Source organism: Parambassis ranga, chromosome 13 (genome assembly GCF_900634625.1).
Source record: "Parambassis ranga chromosome 13, fParRan2.1, whole genome shotgun sequence".
Classification (NCBI taxonomy): Eukaryota; Metazoa; Chordata; class Actinopteri; family Ambassidae; genus Parambassis; species Parambassis ranga.
In genome coordinates this window covers 22313723-22332657 of record NC_041033.1, presented here as the reverse complement: position 1 = coordinate 22332657, position 18935 = coordinate 22313723, and the positions used below count along the sequence as shown (strand labels likewise).

The following is an 18935-nucleotide window of genomic DNA, read 5'->3' as shown; positions in this document are numbered from 1 at the left end:
CCACCGGTCTGTAGTCGTTCAGCTCCTGAGGGCAGTTTCTCTTTGGGACTGGAACAACACAGGATGTTTTCCACAGGGTAGGCACTCTCCCCAGCTGCAGACTGAGGTTGAAGACAGTAGGCCTGTCCCTGATGATCTCAGGGGTCTGGATGCTTCATAGGGAACCAACAAATCCACAATGTATTTTGGTCCAAGACCATTTAGTGCTTTGTAAGCCAAGAGTAAATTTTAAAATGTATCCTTTGACTCACAGGAAGCCAGTGCAGTGATCTGAGTACAGGTGTGATGTGGTCCAGTTCCCTGGTGTTAGTCAGAACTCAGGCAGCAGCATTTTGGACCAGCTGTAGCTGCCTGATTGATTTTTTGTTAAGACCTGTGGAATGCCATTATAATAATCCTACTGAAAATGAATGCGTGAATACGTTTTTCTGTGTCTTGTTTGGACAGAAAGCCTTTGATCCTAACAATGTTTTTCAGGTGGTAATAGGCCAACATAGTAATAGCTTTTATATGGTTGTTAAAATTCAGGTCTGATCTAAGAGCTTTCATTTTTGGGGCCAAAAACAAGCACTTCTGTCTAATCTGCATTGAGCTGGAGAAAGTTCTGGCTCATCCACTCATTGATTTGTTGAGTACACTTACTTAATAACAATAAAAAGGGTTATATCTGTCCGGGCGCGGTGGCCGGCTTTAGGACCCGGGGGAAACCTTTGCGACACACACACACACATGGAGTCAGCAGTCCCCCCCCCCTCCCTTCTCTGAGGAACGTCTCTGCCCTCTCGTCACGTGGACTCGTTTCACCTGGCATGGCGAGGATCACGCAGGTAAGGCTTTTAACTCCAGACACACAGCTACACTAGTTCAACAAGCTAGTCTTGCCAGGTTTGTTTTTTGCATCGCTAGCTAGTTAAACCTAACGTGCTTATTGGACCAGGTTCAGCTAAATGGAAACTTTAACCATAACTTTAAGTCAGTTAATAACACGCGGCCACCGAAACACTTTTTTCACCGGAACAACTCGGCTGAAACGGGATGTTGTTGTGCCGACGCTCCAGCATGTCTGCCGTGTCTTTTCTTGCTCCATGTGAGCAGCTAAGTAAAGAGATCCGCTCCTGATGCATCTACAGCTGATGTTATTCTTTTAAACGCAGCATTAAAGCGTCTTCTAAGCAAAGAGACGGGCCGCGGAGTGAAAGCGATGAAAAGTACACTCGTAGTGCATCAGCACGAGTGCCACTACTCGGCTTCTTTGCACTTCATTATTGATCCGCGTTATAAACATCATACATGTGGGAATAAAGCAGCGCGCATGAGAAATGATCCAGGCCGCGTGGATGCGTAGAACCGTAGGTAAATCTGCATCATTGCTGAGTTGAGAGCCTGTGCAGGCTGCAGTCATTCAGTCATCTGTGTCTGCATTTAGGTGTAAACATGTCACGATTAAAAAATGTTATGTTATCATAAAATGTTCATGTAATCAAATCATGTTGTACTGTGATCAGGCATTTGTAAGAGATGGCAACAACAAGGTCCCGGAGGGCAAAGGTGAAACCAGGAGAAGAAGCTGCACATTTTGCATTCTTGTGTAAAGACAAGGATGGATTTGAGGTGAAATATATAAATTCATTCAAAGGTGAGTTGCCAAAGTATTTGTGTCTTAAGCACAGGCTTGTTTTGATTCTTATTATAACTGTAAAAAGTTCTTCTGACTCTGTTTTTGTTAGGTCGTGGAGTGTTCAGCCGCCGCCACTTTGAAAAGGGAGACTTCCTTGTTGAATATCGAGGGGAACTGCTAACTAAACATGAACATGAAAACAGGCAACGGATTTATCATGAGTCACTGAAAGTTTTCATGTTTGAATTTCGATTTAATGGAAAACAGTTCTGGTATGTAATTAATTTAGTGTTGTTTCTAAATTTCACCCAGAAATATAATTTCTTACCCACTAAGTGTTACTGAAAATAGTAGTAGTAGTGAATTATATGGAATCATGTTCTTGCCATTTCAGTGTTGATGCTGCCAAAGAGGATGGCTCCCTAGGGAGACTTGTCAATGATGAGCATGTGAACCCGAACAGCAAAATGAAAACAATCAAGGTGGATGAAAAACCCCATCTCTGTTTGTTTGCACTAAAGGACATCAGTCCTGGGGAAGAGATCACATATAACTATGGAGATTCTGATTGGCCATGGAGATGCAAGGTATTTACAAATGGAGCTTAATTTTCACAAAGATCCAACATTTGGTAGTCTACTATCATTTCACACTATTTCACAGCAAAGTCAAGCTGCACCACATGTTGTGATTTTTGAATAAATAATATAGTTAGGTTTTCTAGATCATTGCATATTGCAGTACACTTTGCTATCATTGAGCAGCATGCAATTCTAAGTGAGTAGTTTTTGCTGTTACTGAACTATGAAGTTAACATGAATTTCAGGAGTTTTAACAACTTCAACAAAGTGAACACACAGTCTACCATTTGAATATTTGCTAATCATCTGGAGACATTTAGATGCCAGTGCTTCATAAAGAAAACGTAATTGCACTGTAGACCCTGGGACCAGAACATAAAGTCAGCTTTACAGCAAACAATGTAACAAAGAAGTGATATTTCAGAAGTGTTATTCATTGTTATACTATAAGATTTCAGGACTAGGGGTGGTGACAACTACTTAATACTTGTGAATGAATGTTCTGCTGCATTTAGATCATACTCGTTCCTGTGAGACAAAATAGCACACACTATGTGTCTAGAGTAGAAAAAGATTGACTATGGAATTAAATTGGAAATGCTGCTGCATGAAATAATTTGACTGAATTGTTGTAGTGACTAGTCATTTTATTTGAAGGCTGAAAAAATCTGGACAAGGCGTAATGTCTGTCATTCTCTCAGTATACAATTGTTTTGTTATTGCACATCATGAGCTTCTACACTTTGAATGTTCAACTTTGATTGTTTAGTGATTAACTTTGTCCATTTCTGTCCCCAGAACAGTCCACAGGAGACTGATCCTGTCCCACCTGCCTCTCCTACCAGCAGCATTCATGAGGTGAATAATTGATAATTTATTAAAGTCCTGTTTTAAAAATCTTCTATATTTCTCTGTAACACTGTATGCTGCTGTCATACTGTGTATTGTGTGGGGTGGGCAGTGTTCTGACCTCCACCATGAGGCTAGACCAGTTTGAGCATCGTGTCCTCCTAGTTACTGCTGCTGTCATACTGTGTATTGTGGGGGATGGGCGGTGTTCTGACCTCCACCATGAGGCTAGAAAGGCTAGACCAGTTTGTGTACCATGTCCTCCTAGTTACTGCTGCTGTCATACTGTGTATTGTGGGGGATGGGCAGTATTGTGCAGCTTAATGACAAAATCAGCTCAATCAACTCTATGTTTTTAATGGTCAGTGTTTATGCTGAAATGAATTCTCACTCTTGAGGAAAATATAACGTGTATTGACATTTTGTCAGTATATAATTGTTTGTTTATTGCACAACACAAATAACTACAGTTTGAATGTTCAACTTCAGATGTTTAGTGATTAAACTTTGTCCATTTCTGTCCCCAGAACAGTCCACAGGAGACTGATCCTGTCCCGCCTGCCTCTCCTGCCAGCAGCATTCATGAGGTGAATAATTGATAATTTATTAAAGTCCTGTTTAAAAATCTTTGATATTTCTTTAACATTATATGCATGTATCCTAATCACGTCTGTTTACAATCTTAAAATATCATGTCTGTTGACATTCTCTCAGTATACAATTGTTTTGTTATTGCACATCATGAGCTTCTACACTTTGAATGTTCAACTTTGATTGTTTAGTGATTAACTTTGTCCATTTCTGTCCCCAGAACAGTCCACAGGAGACTGATCCTGTCCCACCTGCCTCTCCTACCAGCAGCATTCATGAGGTGAATAATTGATAATTTATTAAAGTCCTGTTTTAAAAATCTTCTATATTTCTCTGTAACACTGTATGCTGCTGTCATACTGTGTATTGTGTGGGGTGGGCAGTGTTCTGACCTCCACCATGAGGCTAGACCAGTTTGAGCATCGTGTCCTCCTAGTTACTGCTGCTGTCATACTGTGTATTGTGGGGGATGGGCGGTGTTCTGACCTCCACCATGAGGCTAGAAAGGCTAGACCAGTTTGTGTACCATGTCCTCCTAGTTACTGCTGCTGTCATACTGTGTATTGTGGGGGATGGGCAGTATTGTGCAGCTTAATGACAAAATCAGCTCAATCAACTCTATGTTTTTAATGGTCAGTGTTTATGCTGAAATGAATTCTCACTCTTGAGGAAAATATAACGTGTATTGACATTTTGTCAGTATATAATTGTTTGTTTATTGCACAACACAAATAACTACAGTTTGAATGTTCAACTTCAGATGTTTAGTGATTAAACTTTGTCCATTTCTGTCCCCAGAACAGTCCACAGGAGACTGATCCTGTCCCGCCTGCCTCTCCTGCCAGCAGCATTCATGAGGTGAATAATTGATAATTTATTAAAGTCCTGTTTAAAAATCTTTGATATTTCTTTAACATTATATGCATGTATCCTAATCACGTCTGTTTACAATCTTAAAATATCATGTCTGTTGACATTCTCTCAGTATACAATTGTTTTGTTATTGCACATCATGAGCTTCTACACTTTGAATGTTCAACTTTGATTGTTTAATGATTAACTTTGTCCATTTCTGTCCCCAGAACAGTCCACAGGAGACTGATCCTGTCCCACCTGCCTCTCCTACCAGCAGAATTCATGAGGTGAATAATTGATAATTTATTAAAGTCCTGTTTTAAAATCTTCTATATTTCTCTGTAACACTGTATGCTGCTGTCATACTGTGTATTGTGGAGGGTGGGCAGTGTTCTGACCTCCACCATGAGGCTAGACCAGTTTGTGCATCATGTCCTCCTAGTTACTGCTGCTGTCATACTGTGTATTGTGTGGGGTGGGCAGTATTGTGCAGCTTAATGACAAAATCAGCTCAATCAACTCTATGTTGATGGTCAGTGTTGATTTTATGATTTTATGATACATTTTATGCATGTATCCTAATCACATGCCTGTTTACAATCTTAAAATATCATGTCTGTTGTCATTCTCTCAGTATACAATTGTTTTGTTACTGCACATCAAAAAGCATCTACAGTTGGAATGTTCAACTTCAGATGTTTAGTGCTTATTGCTTGTCCATTTCTGTTCCCAGAACAGTCCACAGGAGACTGATCCTGTCCCGCCTGCCTCTCCTGCCAGCAGCATTCATGAGGTGAATAATTGATAATTTATTAAAGTCCTGTTTTCAAAATCTTCTATATTTCTCTGTAACACTGTATGCTGCTGTCATACTGTGTATTGTGGAGGGTGGGCAGTGTTCTGACCTCCACCATGAGGCTAGACCAGTTTGTGCATCATGTCCTCCTAGTTACTGCTGCTGTCATACTGTGTATTGTGGGGGATGGGCGGTGTTCTGACCTCCACCATGAGGCTAGAAAGGCTAGACCAGTTTGTGTACCATGTCCTCCTAGTTACTGCTGCTGTCATACTGTGTATTGTGTGGGGTGGGCAGTATTGTGCAGCTTAATGACAAAATCAGCTCAATCAACTCTATGTTTTTAATGGTCAGTGTTTATGCTGAAATGAATTCTCACTCTTGAGGAAAATATAACGTGTATTGACATTTTGTCAGTATATAATTGTTTGTTTATTGCACAACACAAATAACTACAGTTTGAATGTTCCACTTCAGATGTTTAGTGCTTATTGCTTGTCCATTTCTGTCCCCAGAACAGTCCACAGGAGACTGATGCTGTCCCGCCTGCCTCTCCTGCCAGCAGCATTCATGAGGTGAATAATTGATAATTTATTAAAGTCCTGTTTAAAAATCTTTGATATTTCTTTAACATTATATGCATGTATCCTAATCACATGTCTGTTTACAATCTTAAAATATCATGTATGTTGTCATTCTCTCAGTATACAATTGTTTTGTTATTGCACATCATGAGCTTCTACACTTTGAATGTTCAACTTTGATTGTTTAGTGATTAAACTTTGTCCATTTCTGTTCCCAGAACAGTCCACAGGAGACTGATCCTGTCCCACCTGCCTCTCCTACCAGCAGCATTCATGAGGTGAATAATTGATAATTTATTAAAGTCCTGTTTTAAAAATCTTCTATATTTCTCTGTAACACTGTATGCTGCTGTCATACTGTGTATTGTGTGGGGTGGGCAGTATTGTGCAGCTTAATAACAAAATCAGCTCAATCAACTCTATGTTTTTAATGGTCAGTGTTTATGCTGAAATGAATTCTCACTCTTGAGGAAAATATAACGTGTATTGACATTTTGTCAGTATATAATTGTTTGTTTATCACACAACACAAATAACTACAGTTTGAATGTTCAACTTTGATTGTTTAGTGCTTATTGCTTGTCCATTTCTGTCCCCAGAACAGTCCACAGGAGACTGATCCTGTCCCACCTGCCTCTCCTGCCAGCAGCATTCATGAGGTGAATAATTTAAAAATCTTCAATATTTCTGTAACATTTTGTATACACATCCTAAACACATCCATCCATCCATTCAAAATTAGCATCTCAGACTTAAAATCCTTGGGTGATCTGCTTTATGTGAACTATATGTGTATGCTTACATTTGATAGATATTGGCGAACGTAACCCAATTATGATTCAGAAAATATGTTTCGAAGGCTTTTAAAGTCAAACTGTCAGTTAGAGCAGTCTTTATCTTTAGGGAATGTACCCTGAATGTGTACATAAGTTATAGCACAACGCATTAATGATATATTTAGTGGCTTAAGTCGTGACTATATAAAAAATACTTGATTGCTTGAAATATTTGAGTACCTAAAATTTCTACTTAACCTTTGAACCTTCTGTTCAGAATTTCTTTGGGTGAGGATGGAAAAGTTCACATGTTTTGTTTGTTCGTTTACAAATAATAGCAAAATATATACATTTTCTTTTATATTTCCACAATTTACATTCTGTTAATGTTCTCCATCACACAAAAGGCAGTGTTTTTTGAATTGCAAGTGTTTTCATCAAATCAGATGAAGTGTTATTTTGATATTCATTATGATATTCTCATAACCATGTTTTTTTTTCCAACAGATCTGTGAACATGATTTGGTCTCCTCAGTTGTACCAAGCTTCGACAAATGTGCCAGGTGTAGTGGACCTTATGCTGCGATCAAGTGGACTGGTATTAGATGTAAACGTGAGTAGTTTTGTTGAATAAATGATGCATTCATGCATGATGTACCAATATTAATTCATAATTATTACAGTATTTTTTATTCAGTCTGCATAATATATCACATTTAGTGTTTAGTGCCAATTTCCACTAATTCAGTTGTTACATAGACATAAAAGTACATTGAACATTTTCCATTCAAAGCAGTTTTCTACAAATCATATATTTACACACTTAGCTAAAGCAGCTATGTGTAAGACTGACCAAAACTGTCCCTGCAGCATTGTAGTGCTTTGTTTCCCCCTTTTGAAATGTGAATATTCATGCTGTGATGTTGTGAGAGCAATATTTTAAATTAACCTTAGTCCTTAATCTCTGCTGACATATCAAGGTGATTTTTATAATTATAATTTAAATTTTTGAAAGCAGGCAATATTCTTTTCTGTTAATTTAGTGACGTACATGCATCAATTTTCTTCATAAGTTCTCTTTATCGTCTGTCTAGGTTGTTCTGTCTTCTGGCACAAAAGTTGTTATTTGAAAAGTCAGAATATGGGCCTGGTACCCAAACTGGTAAGTGTATGTGTAATTACTTTAAAAGGTGTGTGTGAAAAGCACAATGTAGTAATTCTTTTTTTATATCAGCTTCTTGAAGAAACAAGTTCAAGTGAAGAGATATCAGAGGAGGAATATGTACCCGATTCTCACAGTGATTCAGACAGTTCGTGGAAAAGCTCAGCAGGGCCTTGGGAAGAAGCAGTATCATCAGAGGAGGAATATGTACCCGATTCTCACAGTGATTCAGACAGTTCATGGAAAAGCTCAGCAGGGCCTTCCAACGATATGGATGTTAAACAACTCTCAGAAGTACAGAGTAAAGAAGTATCCTGCAGTGAATTTGCAATCAGTACAACAGAGCGTAAAAAGATTCATAAGGAAGGCAATCAAGTATTAGGTGTTCAGGCTAAAGTTAGCAAAGGCATTGCCGAAGACACATCTGTTAAGGAGCCTGGGGAAGCTCAGTGCATACAGTTTCCAAATACATCCTCTTCATTAAGAAGAAAAACATTTTGCTATATCTGTGGAAAGCCACAGTCAAAATTGACACGTCATTTGAAAACCCATGAGAAGACAAGTGTGGAGGTTGCACAACTTTTAGCACTCCCACATGACTCCAGTGAACGCAAAAAAATGCTGATCAAGCTACGGAATAAAGGGAACTATGAACACAATGCTGAGGTTATAACAAGTGGGACTGGATTGCTAAAACTTAGACGCCAACCAAAGAAAATGTATAATCCAAAAGATTATGTGCACTGCATGTACTGCCAGGCTCTGTATCTTCGCAGGCATCTGTGGCGACATGTTCGAAAATGTACTTCGAAGCCAGTGGAAGCCAAAGCAGAGTCGGGAAGAACTCGGGTCTTGTCTTTGGCCAAAATGTCGGAGTCAACGTTGTGTCAACAGATATCGCAAGGTGTTTGGAAGCTTTTAACTGCCATGAAAGACGATGACATCTCTGCTGCTGTGCGCAGTGACTACTGTATTCTTCAGCTGGGTCAGTCCCTATTCAACAGACACGGACAGGATCCCACTAAATATGACTATATTCGCCAGAAGCTTCGTGAAGTTGGAAGACTTCTGCTGGCACTCCGCAAAGACTGTGCAATATATACCCTTGAAGATGCTGTTAAACCCAAAAATTTCCATGTCGTTATCAAAGCTGTCAAGAAAGTGTCTGGGTATGACGAAGAAAAGAACAGCTACCAAACTCCAAGCCTTGCCCTCAAACTTGGTCACTCATTGCAAAAGATTTGTGACATCATACATTGCAGGGCTCTGATAGCAGAGGATCCTCAACTGATACAGTCAACCCAGACCTTCAAGACATTGTGTACCAAAAAGTGGTCTGAACTTGTCTCACACACAGCTTTGACAACCTTGACTGAGGGGCACTTTAACAAGCCATCTACTCTGCCTTTCACAGAGGATGTGCAACGTCTTCACCGACATCTTGAAAAAACTGCAAATGTAGCATCTGAAGACTTAGGAAAAACACCATCACCCCAAGTCTATGGAGAACTTTGTAAAGCAACCCTTGCAAAAATCATACTCTTCAACCGAAGACGTGGAGGAGAAGTTGCAAAAATGAGACTCAAAGGCTTCCTCGAAAGGGACACAACTGCCTTGCATAAGGATGTTGCCAGCGGCCTTACAAAATTCGAACAAAAACTTTGTAACCACTTCAGTCGCGTGGAAATTAGGGGTAAAAGAGGGCGCAAAGTTGCTGTGCTGCTGTCACCAGACATGGTTGATGCCTTAACACATCTTATCAGCAAAAGAACAGAGTGTGGAGTCCCAGAAGAGAATGAATTCCTGTTTGCAAGACCCCATTGTTTGTCTTCTTATAGAGGACAGGACTGTTTGAGGATTTATGCAAATGAGTGTGGCGCTCAGAACCCTGAACTCCTCAGGTCAACTCACTTGCGCAAGCATGTTGCAACTTTGTCACAAATCCTGAACCTCAAAAATCATGAGTTGGATCAAGTTGCAGACTTCTTAGGACATGACATTCGTGTCCACAGAGAATATTACAGGCTTCCAGAGGCTACAACGCAGCTGGCCAAAATATCAAAATTACTTCTTGCCATGGAGAAAGGGTCCCTGACAAATCTTCAAGGCAAATCACTTGAAGAGATTGACATTGAAGGTATTGCTATTAAAAGTTGTTTTCAGCTGTGTAGATCTGTGTAGATCATAAAGTTTGGTTTACAAGAATTGCTAACAGATATTTTTACTGTAGCAAAAATATGACCTAACCTCTAGAATGTTATGCTTACCACACAGCCTGCCTGCCATTTGTCCCTCACACAACCCCACTTAAAAAACATCTGTCCCTTTTACCTCAACAAGCTAATCTTCATTGTAATATTATTCATAATGTTTTATCGCTGTAACTCAATGTTTGCTGTTTAATTCTCTCATGTTTTATTATTTATTTTCTTCATTTTTTGTCAGATGACATGAACCTGAGTGATTCTGAGCAAAGCGAAGACAGTGAGTTTGATGAACAGCAGCCCCTCATACATTCACATACAAGTGTTGGTAAGTGTGCCTAGAAATATTTTTAACTAGAAATATTAATAACTGAATTGGCACAAACCTGCTTATATTACATGAACTTTATTGAGCCGCACTATTAATTCTACAGGAATGAAAAGAGCCAGCCAATATGAGCAGGAATGTCCAGGAACCTCAGGTGATATGACTAAGCATCCTTGTTGATGTTTGATTCATTACATGTAGTAATGTTAGATGGATGGATGTTAGATGGATACAGCAGTGCAGGAGTCATCACAGGGCATGCCATAGGAGCTACAGCTGCTCTTGTCTGTATGTCTCCATTTCCAGTACTTCAGTTCAGTCATTAGTCATTTTATCATGACATAGCAGGGAGACTTGAATATAAATTATTTTTAATGGATGCATTCCTTTTAGCTATGCAAGTTCAAGTGGTCTGCTATTGTACATGCTAACTGGCATGGCATGGCTTATTGGGACATATCTGAATCATAATCAATCATAGTCATTATTGTTGTCCTGTACCTGTAATGACAGGTCAAATCATCACATGAACATTCAACTACTTTATTCTGTAGGGATGAAGAGAGACAGGCAGCCTGTTGAGGAACCTCCAGGCACCTCAGATGGTATGACCACTACTTCAATCCACCAGCCTCCTTGATGTTTGATTCATTACACGTAGACAAGGCAATGCTGCTCGCTATTTTAATGTTAGTCAGGCAGGGTTTGTTAGATGGATACAGCAGTGCAGGAGTCATCACAGGGCATGCCATAGGAGCTACAGCTGCTCTTGTCTGTATGTCTCCATTTCCAGTACTTCAGTTCAGTTATTAGTCATTTTGTCATGACATAGCAAGGAGAGTTGAATTTAAACTACTTTTGTTAATAGATGCATTCCTTTTAGCCATGCAAGTTCAAGTGGTCTGCCATTGTACATGCTAACTCACTGGTATGGCTTATTGGGATATACCTGTAACATAACAAGCACTATTGTGGCGCACAGTTGCACGGCCAGGAAGCTATATTCCAAACGTAATCTCGCCCGCACTTTTTGTGCAAGTGACAATATAGTTCCATTCCTGTACCTGTAGTGACAGGTTGAAGTGTCTGTTGTGAAATACACAAATCATCACATGAACATTCAACTACTCTATTCTGTAGGGATGAAGAGAGACAGGCAGCCTGCTGAGGAACCTCCAAGCACCTCAGATGGTATGACCACTACCTCAGTCCACCAGCATCCTTGATGTTTGATTCATTACATGTAGGCTAAGCAATATTACTGTTTGCTATTATATCCATATACCTAATCTTTTTTTTCACTATACAGATATTGACTCTGCCATTGAAAGCACATCTACTGGTAAGACAACATGTTTTTTCTGAAGCAAAACACTTTAAATGGGTTTTAATACTAGTCTACAAACTGTGAAGATAAAATCAGTGATGTTTGTCATTGCACAGCATATCGTCACCCTATTAAATGAATGGCCTAGGTAATGTTTTGACCAAAATGAATATTTGGCCTAAATATCATATGCTCTGCTTTTGGTGAAGTTATGTGTTGTCTGAAAAACTTGGAAAAAAGGACTCAGGCCATTATTCTAATAGTGTGAGGATATGCAAGCCCTGGTAGGTGAGGCTCAGCTTCCTGCTTCTCCATGTCCTCTGTTCACAAAATACATTCTGAGTAGTGTTGTGGAGTGTTGAGGTGCTGTTCAAGCGTGCAGTGGAACGCAGTGACTTCCTCTGTGGTGTCCTGTCATGGACACGATGCTCATGAAGACTCATGAAGTGATATGTTAACCAGTTCCAGGGGTTGTTTTTGTTGGGATTGTTGTGTGAATACCATTTGACAATCTGTTTTTCCTCTCTTGTAGTGAGTCTGGATGCCAAGGGAAATAATGCAAGGAGAAAACAAAAGAGGCAATGGTCCCCTAAAGAAGTCGCTGCTATCATGAGGCACTTCAAGCACCATATTTTGAAAGGCAAACTTGCCACGATGATAGAATGTCAGCAATGTAGAAAGGCCGAGCATCCTGTTCTAGCAAGTCGCTCTGTGCAGAACATAAGAGACTTCGTCAGAAATCGGGGTGTTACTTTAAAGAAACAGAGCACTAAATGATGTGTGTGAAAGATGATTCCATAATGATGCAGCACTTCTGTTTTTGTTTTTTGTTGAAAAGATGTTGAAATGGAAGTCGGCTCTGTTGTCATGACATAGCAGGACGAGTCATGGTTAAAGTATTTTTGTTAGTGGTGCATCTACTCCTTTTAGCCATGCAGGTTAACATTCATTATTGCTGTTAACTTCACCTGTCCTGTTCCTGGAGTGACAGGTCAAAGTGTCTGTTTTAAGTACACTTTTCTGTTGGGATGAAGAGGCCCAGGTAGCCTGTTGGCACCTCAGATGGTATAACCCCTTACTCAATCCACCAGCATCCTCGAGGTTGGAGCAGTGAATGGTGTGAAAGACATTTGGTTCCATAATGTTGCAGCACTTTTTTAGTTTTTGTTAAATTATGTTTTAAAATGTACAAGCCATTTAAAGCTGAGCCAAGATGTTTGATTGTTTTTGCTGCAATAAATGTGGCTCGCTGTGCATTGACTGGTGTTTCTCTCATAGCATCACAAAAACATTCTCTGTAATCATGAAAGAGGTATTAACTATATAAAATATGTAATATATATGTGAGCTATATTGCCAGTTAAAATGTGTCCTCACAAATCAGGTATGTCTTCACAATGCATAGTCTGGCGTATTGTGTGTTGTGTAAAACAAATTGTCCACATATAGTAGGTGTGTCCTTTCAATGGACAATGCCTTCACGTTTGTGTTTGTGTTTAGCCATGTTCCATTAATGGTATTTGACCCTTTAATACACCTCAGTGACATTTTTGTGTGTGTGTATAGCTACTGTCTGCACAAATTGAGTTAGTCCTCCTAATTTCTCTTTGTGTCATGGGCGGGGCTAATTACCTCATTATCTCCTGTCCGCCTAACTAACCATGTTGTCAGGTTGTTATATCTTGGGTTGTGTGCTGTGTATTTAAGATTTAAAGTGACATTTGTGTTCTATGGCTCAAAACAGATTTTTTGACATACCCCATATCTTCGTAAAGCAAGTGGAAAGGGGTGTCCGCCTAATGTAGCAAAAAACGCGTTTGGCCAGCAGTGTCCGTCTAGTTCACATAGACCCGTATGTGTGTGTGTGTGTGTGTGTGTGATGGACTGACCCTGACAGACGAGGGAGCTGGAAAACAAGGAGATGTGACCCAGTTCTGTGACTGAAGTACAAATATGACATGACTGCCTTGTTAGGGAGAGTGTGTGTAGGATTATCTTACAGTGCACACTGAGGTTAATGCATACATTAAAGGAGAAATCTGTGTGTGTGTGTGTGCGTGCAGGGCATGCCGGAGCAGTGGGCCCGGCTCCTGCAGACGTCCAACATCACCAAGTCGGAGCAGAAGAAGAATCCTCAGGCCGTCCTCGATGTTCTGAAGTTCTACGACTCGAAAGAAACGGCCAACAGCCAGAAATACATGAGCTTCACAGGTACACACACACAGACACGGACACACAGACACACACACAGACACACACACAGACACACGAGTGTTTCCACCATTTCATGGATTAGTAATAATTTCATGGAGATTCTTCCAGACTCCGAGCACAGCGTGCCTGAAACAAGCCTTCATATTAAAATGTATCATATGACATCATGTGGACTGACCCCATAGTTGGAGTAATAAACACACACACACACACACACACACACACACACACCCTGCAGCGCTCTTTACTTATTGCTCATTGTGTGTTTTTGTTCCTGCAGATAAAAACACAGACGCCTTCAGCTCCTCCACCACAACAGTAAGACTTTTATAACCTGGTATTTTCTTACTAGCCTTTATGCTAAGCTAACCATCATACATGGTTAAACAGGGGCAGATATGATAGAACAGAACAAGACGACATCTGAGGGAGGCAGGACTGTTGAAACAAGTGAAACAAGCTGTGTCAAGAAAAAAGAGACTTCACCTCTGAGGTGGAGCTCAGGTTGACCGAACCGAGGATGGTTATCAATTGAGTTTGGTCGAGCTGATCAGTTGTTGATAGGACTTCTTACTCATCGTGGTGCACTTTCCTGAAAACTGTGAACTGTGAGGAGGAGGAAGGACGATGGCGCTCTTTCAGATGCAGTCCTCTTCCTCTTCCTCTTCCTCTCTCTCTCTGCATTGTGAATCAGCATCTTTTCCTCCTTTCACTGTTTTCCTGTCTCTGCAGCTTGGCCACCAGCCGAGCGCCAGACTATCAGAGACAGACAGAGAGGAAGAGGAGGAGGAGGAGGAGGAGAGGGATGGAGAGGACAAGGTGTGACTAGTGGAAGCTTTCAGACATCCACAGTGAGATGAGGGCGAGAGAGGGAGGTTAAATTTAGAGGAGGAGGAGGAGGAGGAGAGCTAATGATGATGAAGCAGTAAGAGCAGGAAGCCATGATGGGTTTGGTGTCTGTGATGGCTCACGTGGTGTCACTAAGGCTCCGCCTTCTCTCCCCCTGTGATGTCACACAGAGCTCCAAGGCCGTGTCGGAGACGCCCGCCATAGCAACCGTGTCTGAGGATGAAGATGAAGACGAGGCCGAGCCGCCGCCGGTGATCGCTCCTCGACCAGAGCACACCAAATCAGTAAGGACATGCAGTTCTTCATACTTAGAAAAGAATAGAATGTATATGTCACATGTGATACAGGTACAGATACTAGTACCCAGCGAAATTAAGAGCGAGTACGCCTCCGAGCCGCAGCCATCCGGCGCCGCCACGCACACTCCTGAAGTTAGATTGCAGTTGCAGATGCGATACATACAAATAAACACAATCACATACTGACATTGACACTTGATTATAGTACATGGAAGTTTTTCATGGACACAGAGGATGAGGGAGGAAAACCACAGATACGGAGGCAGCCGTGAATGGAGGGCAGGGTAGGAAGTGTATGAGGAAGTTAAACCTGCGGGCGAAGGTCACATGATCAAATTTACTTCTTAGTACTTTAACAGGAGCGATTACACTAACGACTGATTGATCCAAACGTTTTGTTGGTTTTGTTAGTTCCTGCGACTGCATCTCCACAAACAAACTAATGTTTACTCAGCTCCCTGAGGGGTCATTTGATGATGTCCGTCACTCATTAGCTTATCCCACATTAATCTTTAAATGGACACGTCTCCGGTCTCATTTCAGCGCTCTAATAACAACACAAAGTGTGTGTTGGGATGTCGGACAGCCGCAGGGGAGGCTGAGATGTTTTTATTTAGAAGCAGTTGTCTCTGTGGGGTCACACACACACACACACACACACACACACACTTTGTAGCTAAGTAGTAACAGTACTGTGACCTCAAGGACACACAAGTCAATATGTTGGAGGCTGACTGTGACATCACCACACTTCAGGAAGCTGCATTTGAACGCACCACAAAGTCGACAGACTAAAGACTAAAGTTAGCATGTGAGAACCTGACTCTCCACCCCAGCAGGAGGATCTGCAGAGAAACTAATGGTCACCAAAGCACAGACGGATCAGCTGCTCTTCAGTTCTTTTTCATTCTGGACGCCACCATGCTGTCACCATGGCAACTGCTGCACCATGTAGAATCTGTTGACATCTATAAGAAAATGGTTAAAAACAAATGATCAAACTGGAACTCACACACACACACACACACACACACACGGTGCTCACATCTTTTCTCACAACCTTTCTCTCCCTCACTCACACACACATTGTTGCTCAGTGTCAGACAGGTTGGCGGTTGAGAGGCTGCTTCCATGGCGCCACTGCCGTATCCACAGTGACGGCTTTGGTGCACCTGACTTCTCACACACACACACACACACACAGTTGAACAGAGGAAGCATGTATGTTGGAGTAAAGACCTCTTGTAACTGTTTCAGATATACACTCGCTCTGTGATCGAGCCGCTCCCTCCTCCTCCTCCTCCCACCAAAGATGCTGCGACCTCTCCCATCTCCCCACCGACCGCCGCCGCCGCTGCCGCCGTCACCCCCGCCGCCGCAGCCCCTGCAGAAGGCGCTCCCAGCAGCCCTCCCAGTGCGAGCCCCGCCCCCGGCCCCTCTGTGCCCCGCCCACAGGACAAAACCAGGAAGAAGAAGATGTCTGACGAGGAGATCCTGGAGAAACTACGTAAGACAAAATACACCGTTATAAATACTGATAAAGGGGCAGTTCACCCAATTATAGTTTCATGCTTTAGTCCACACCAACAACACAGACTTACAACTTCAGTAAAACTTCAGAATTTCAGCCTCATTTACACTTTTTAAGACTCTTTCATCACTTACACACACAAACACACACACACGAGTTTATTTTTGGCTCCAGTCAGGCTGCTGTAACATTTGAATACACGTTTAATTTAAAGGTCGTTATTATTGCATGTTTCCATATTAAAAACGATGGTTTTATGGGGTAGGTGTTTGTGGGTCATTGTAAAAAGCTGAAACAGAACACATCATTACCTCTGATTGACAAACAGAGTGTGGCTGTCTCACATCTGATGGGTAATATTTGAACTGGCTGAGCTGACGCACACTCGCAGCACTCACATGGTTTTATAGCCTCCGAACTGAACCACAGGTATGAAGCTATTTGAACTGAACTCTGTGGTCGGTTGTTCCGACTTCTGGAAACCCGCAGACTTTCTTCTTGAACCTCTGGGCACTGTAACATGAGCCAGATGTTGTTAAGACAACACACACAGAGGCTTTTACTCTGAAAGGCCAAATAAACCGATGATAATCCGGGTGACGCTACATAAACACAAATTAAAGTAATTTAAACTCTAACTCTAAAAACATTTAAACTCTTAAAGTCTGTGTAGTTTAATCCTTTCAAAATAAAAGCACTTAAAGCCCCCCCCCTCCCCCCACAGAACATTGTTTATCGTGTATATTTTTACCACATGAATAAAAGCCTGTATATTTTTTAAACCATGCCCCCCCATGCCTGTCCAGATGTGCTCAGGTCTCCCTCTGCTGGTAAGACCTGGATACTGCCTGTCTGTCTCTCCTCTGGTTGACAGACCTGATATCCACTGCCCCGCCCCCTCTGTCCTGTCCTCTTGTCCTCTGGTCCTCCTCTCTGTCCATCGTCTCTGCGGTTACAGACGTTTGATCCTCGAATCACCGTCCTGCGGTGGACTGAACCACAGACTTTTCTGTCTTTCTTCCTTCGTCTTCTTCTTCTCTTCTTCTCTGTCTCTTTCTCTCCCAGTCAGCATGCTGCACTGACCTGCGTGTGATGAACGTAGAGTAGAATTGGAATGAATAGAAAGACAGCCGACTCTTCTATCCATCCAAAGCAAACATTTGAACCCTTCCAGCTGTGGGTTGAAGGTTTCCTGGCCCTCTTACAGATCTGATGTGATGAATCTGTGTCTGTCTTCTGTCTCTGTCTTTAACCTCAGGGACGATCGTGAGTGTCGGAGACCCCAAAAAGAAATACACTCGCTTTGAGAAGATCGGGCAGGGGTGAGTCACGTGTAGATCTGTGATCAGTGTTTGTGTTACAGCAAACAGTCGGTAGGTGGCAGTAGTGTGTACTGTCGGTTAAAATGTCACCATAAATACACAGACAGGCACAAAAACAACTATAACTTCTTTTGTTTCGACTTTAAGGTGTGTGAAGTTAGTGTGTGATGAACCTGTAACACAAACAGAGGCTGGAGGAGTCTGCTGGCTGCTCTGTGTTCACTGCAGATATGCTTTTATCTCAAACGACCTTTAAGAGATAAATTAGATAACTGCGGCTCTGTGTGTGTCTGTGTGTGTGTTCAGGGCGTCTGGGACGGTGTACACAGCTATAGACATCGCAACAGGACAAGAGGTAGGTGTCCTCGTCTTCGTCTTGGAGGGTTAGTCTGGAAAAATGTGTGTGCTGACATTTTTTTGATAAAAATAAAACTAAACGTCATCATGATTGTTTTGCTGTAAGGGTTAAAGGATGATCTGTCTGTCTGTCTGTCTGTCTGTCTGTCTGTCTGTCTGTCTGTCTCTCATTCTGTCTGTCTGTCTCTCTGTCTGTCTGTCTCTCTGTCTGTCTGTCTCTCAGTCTGTCTGTCTGTCTGTCTGTCTGTCTCTCAGTCTGTCTGTCTGTCTGTCTGTCTGTCTCTCATTCTGTCTGTCTGTCTCTCAGTCTGTCTGTGTGTCTGTCTGTCTCTCTGTCTGTCTGTCTCTCTGTCTGTCTGTCTCTCTGTCTGTCTGTCTCTCAGTCTGTCTGTGTGTCTGTCTGAGATTCTGATCCTGATGCTTCAGATGATTTTACAGACTTACAAACTGAGTCCAGTTTTCAGCAGCACCTGGATTTCTGTCTGTTTTCATTTGCTGAGACCTTCAGGTTCATTTTAAAGCTGCTCAGCTCGTGTGTCGGGATAATCCTGCTCAGTTTCACTCTCTGAGGATTAGTCAGTGTGCTCAGTTTTAAAGTCGCTCAGGCTGCCTTCAGATTAACTCATTTCCCCTCCTGACCGTCTTTTCCAGCTTCTCTCCTCACTTTATAACCAGCTTCATTTTTACACCAT

The 18935-nt window shown here is 41.7% G+C and overlaps 2 protein-coding genes across 33 annotated transcripts in view; one reads left to right on the top strand and one right to left on the bottom strand.

Moving 5' to 3' along the window:
• Positions 1–18935, bottom strand: part of LOC114444601 (scavenger receptor cysteine-rich type 1 protein M130-like) — a 902860-nt gene that overhangs the window by 625415 nt on the left and 258510 nt on the right. The window lies entirely within an intron of this gene.
• pak1 (p21 protein (Cdc42/Rac)-activated kinase 1) overlaps positions 1–18935 on the top strand; it is a 46666-nt gene that overhangs the window by 22656 nt on the left and 5075 nt on the right. For 5 of the 32 annotated variants that reach the window (XM_028419309.1, XM_028419310.1, XM_028419311.1 and 2 more), the window contains 6 exons: positions 13735–13882; positions 14166–14203; positions 14905–15018; positions 16291–16540; positions 17823–17886; positions 18193–18241. In XM_028419309.1, coding sequence (XP_028275110.1) covers positions 13735–13882; positions 14166–14203; positions 14905–15018; positions 16291–16540; positions 17823–17886; positions 18193–18241 — 663 coding nt within the window. Of the gene's footprint in view, positions 1637–1727; positions 1891–2012; positions 2206–2997; positions 3058–3575; positions 3636–3859; positions 3920–4437; positions 4498–4721; positions 4782–5227; positions 5288–5805; positions 5866–6092; positions 6153–6473; positions 6534–7157; positions 7264–7744; positions 7813–7884; positions 9950–10257; positions 10345–10450; positions 10499–10898; positions 10950–11484; positions 11536–11653; positions 11687–12203; positions 12928–13734; positions 13883–14165; positions 14204–14904; positions 15019–16290; positions 16541–17822; positions 17887–18192; positions 18242–18935 lie in introns of those variants that run through there. The other 27 variants (XM_028419279.1, XM_028419280.1, XM_028419285.1 and 24 more) reach the window with 27 other exon arrangements.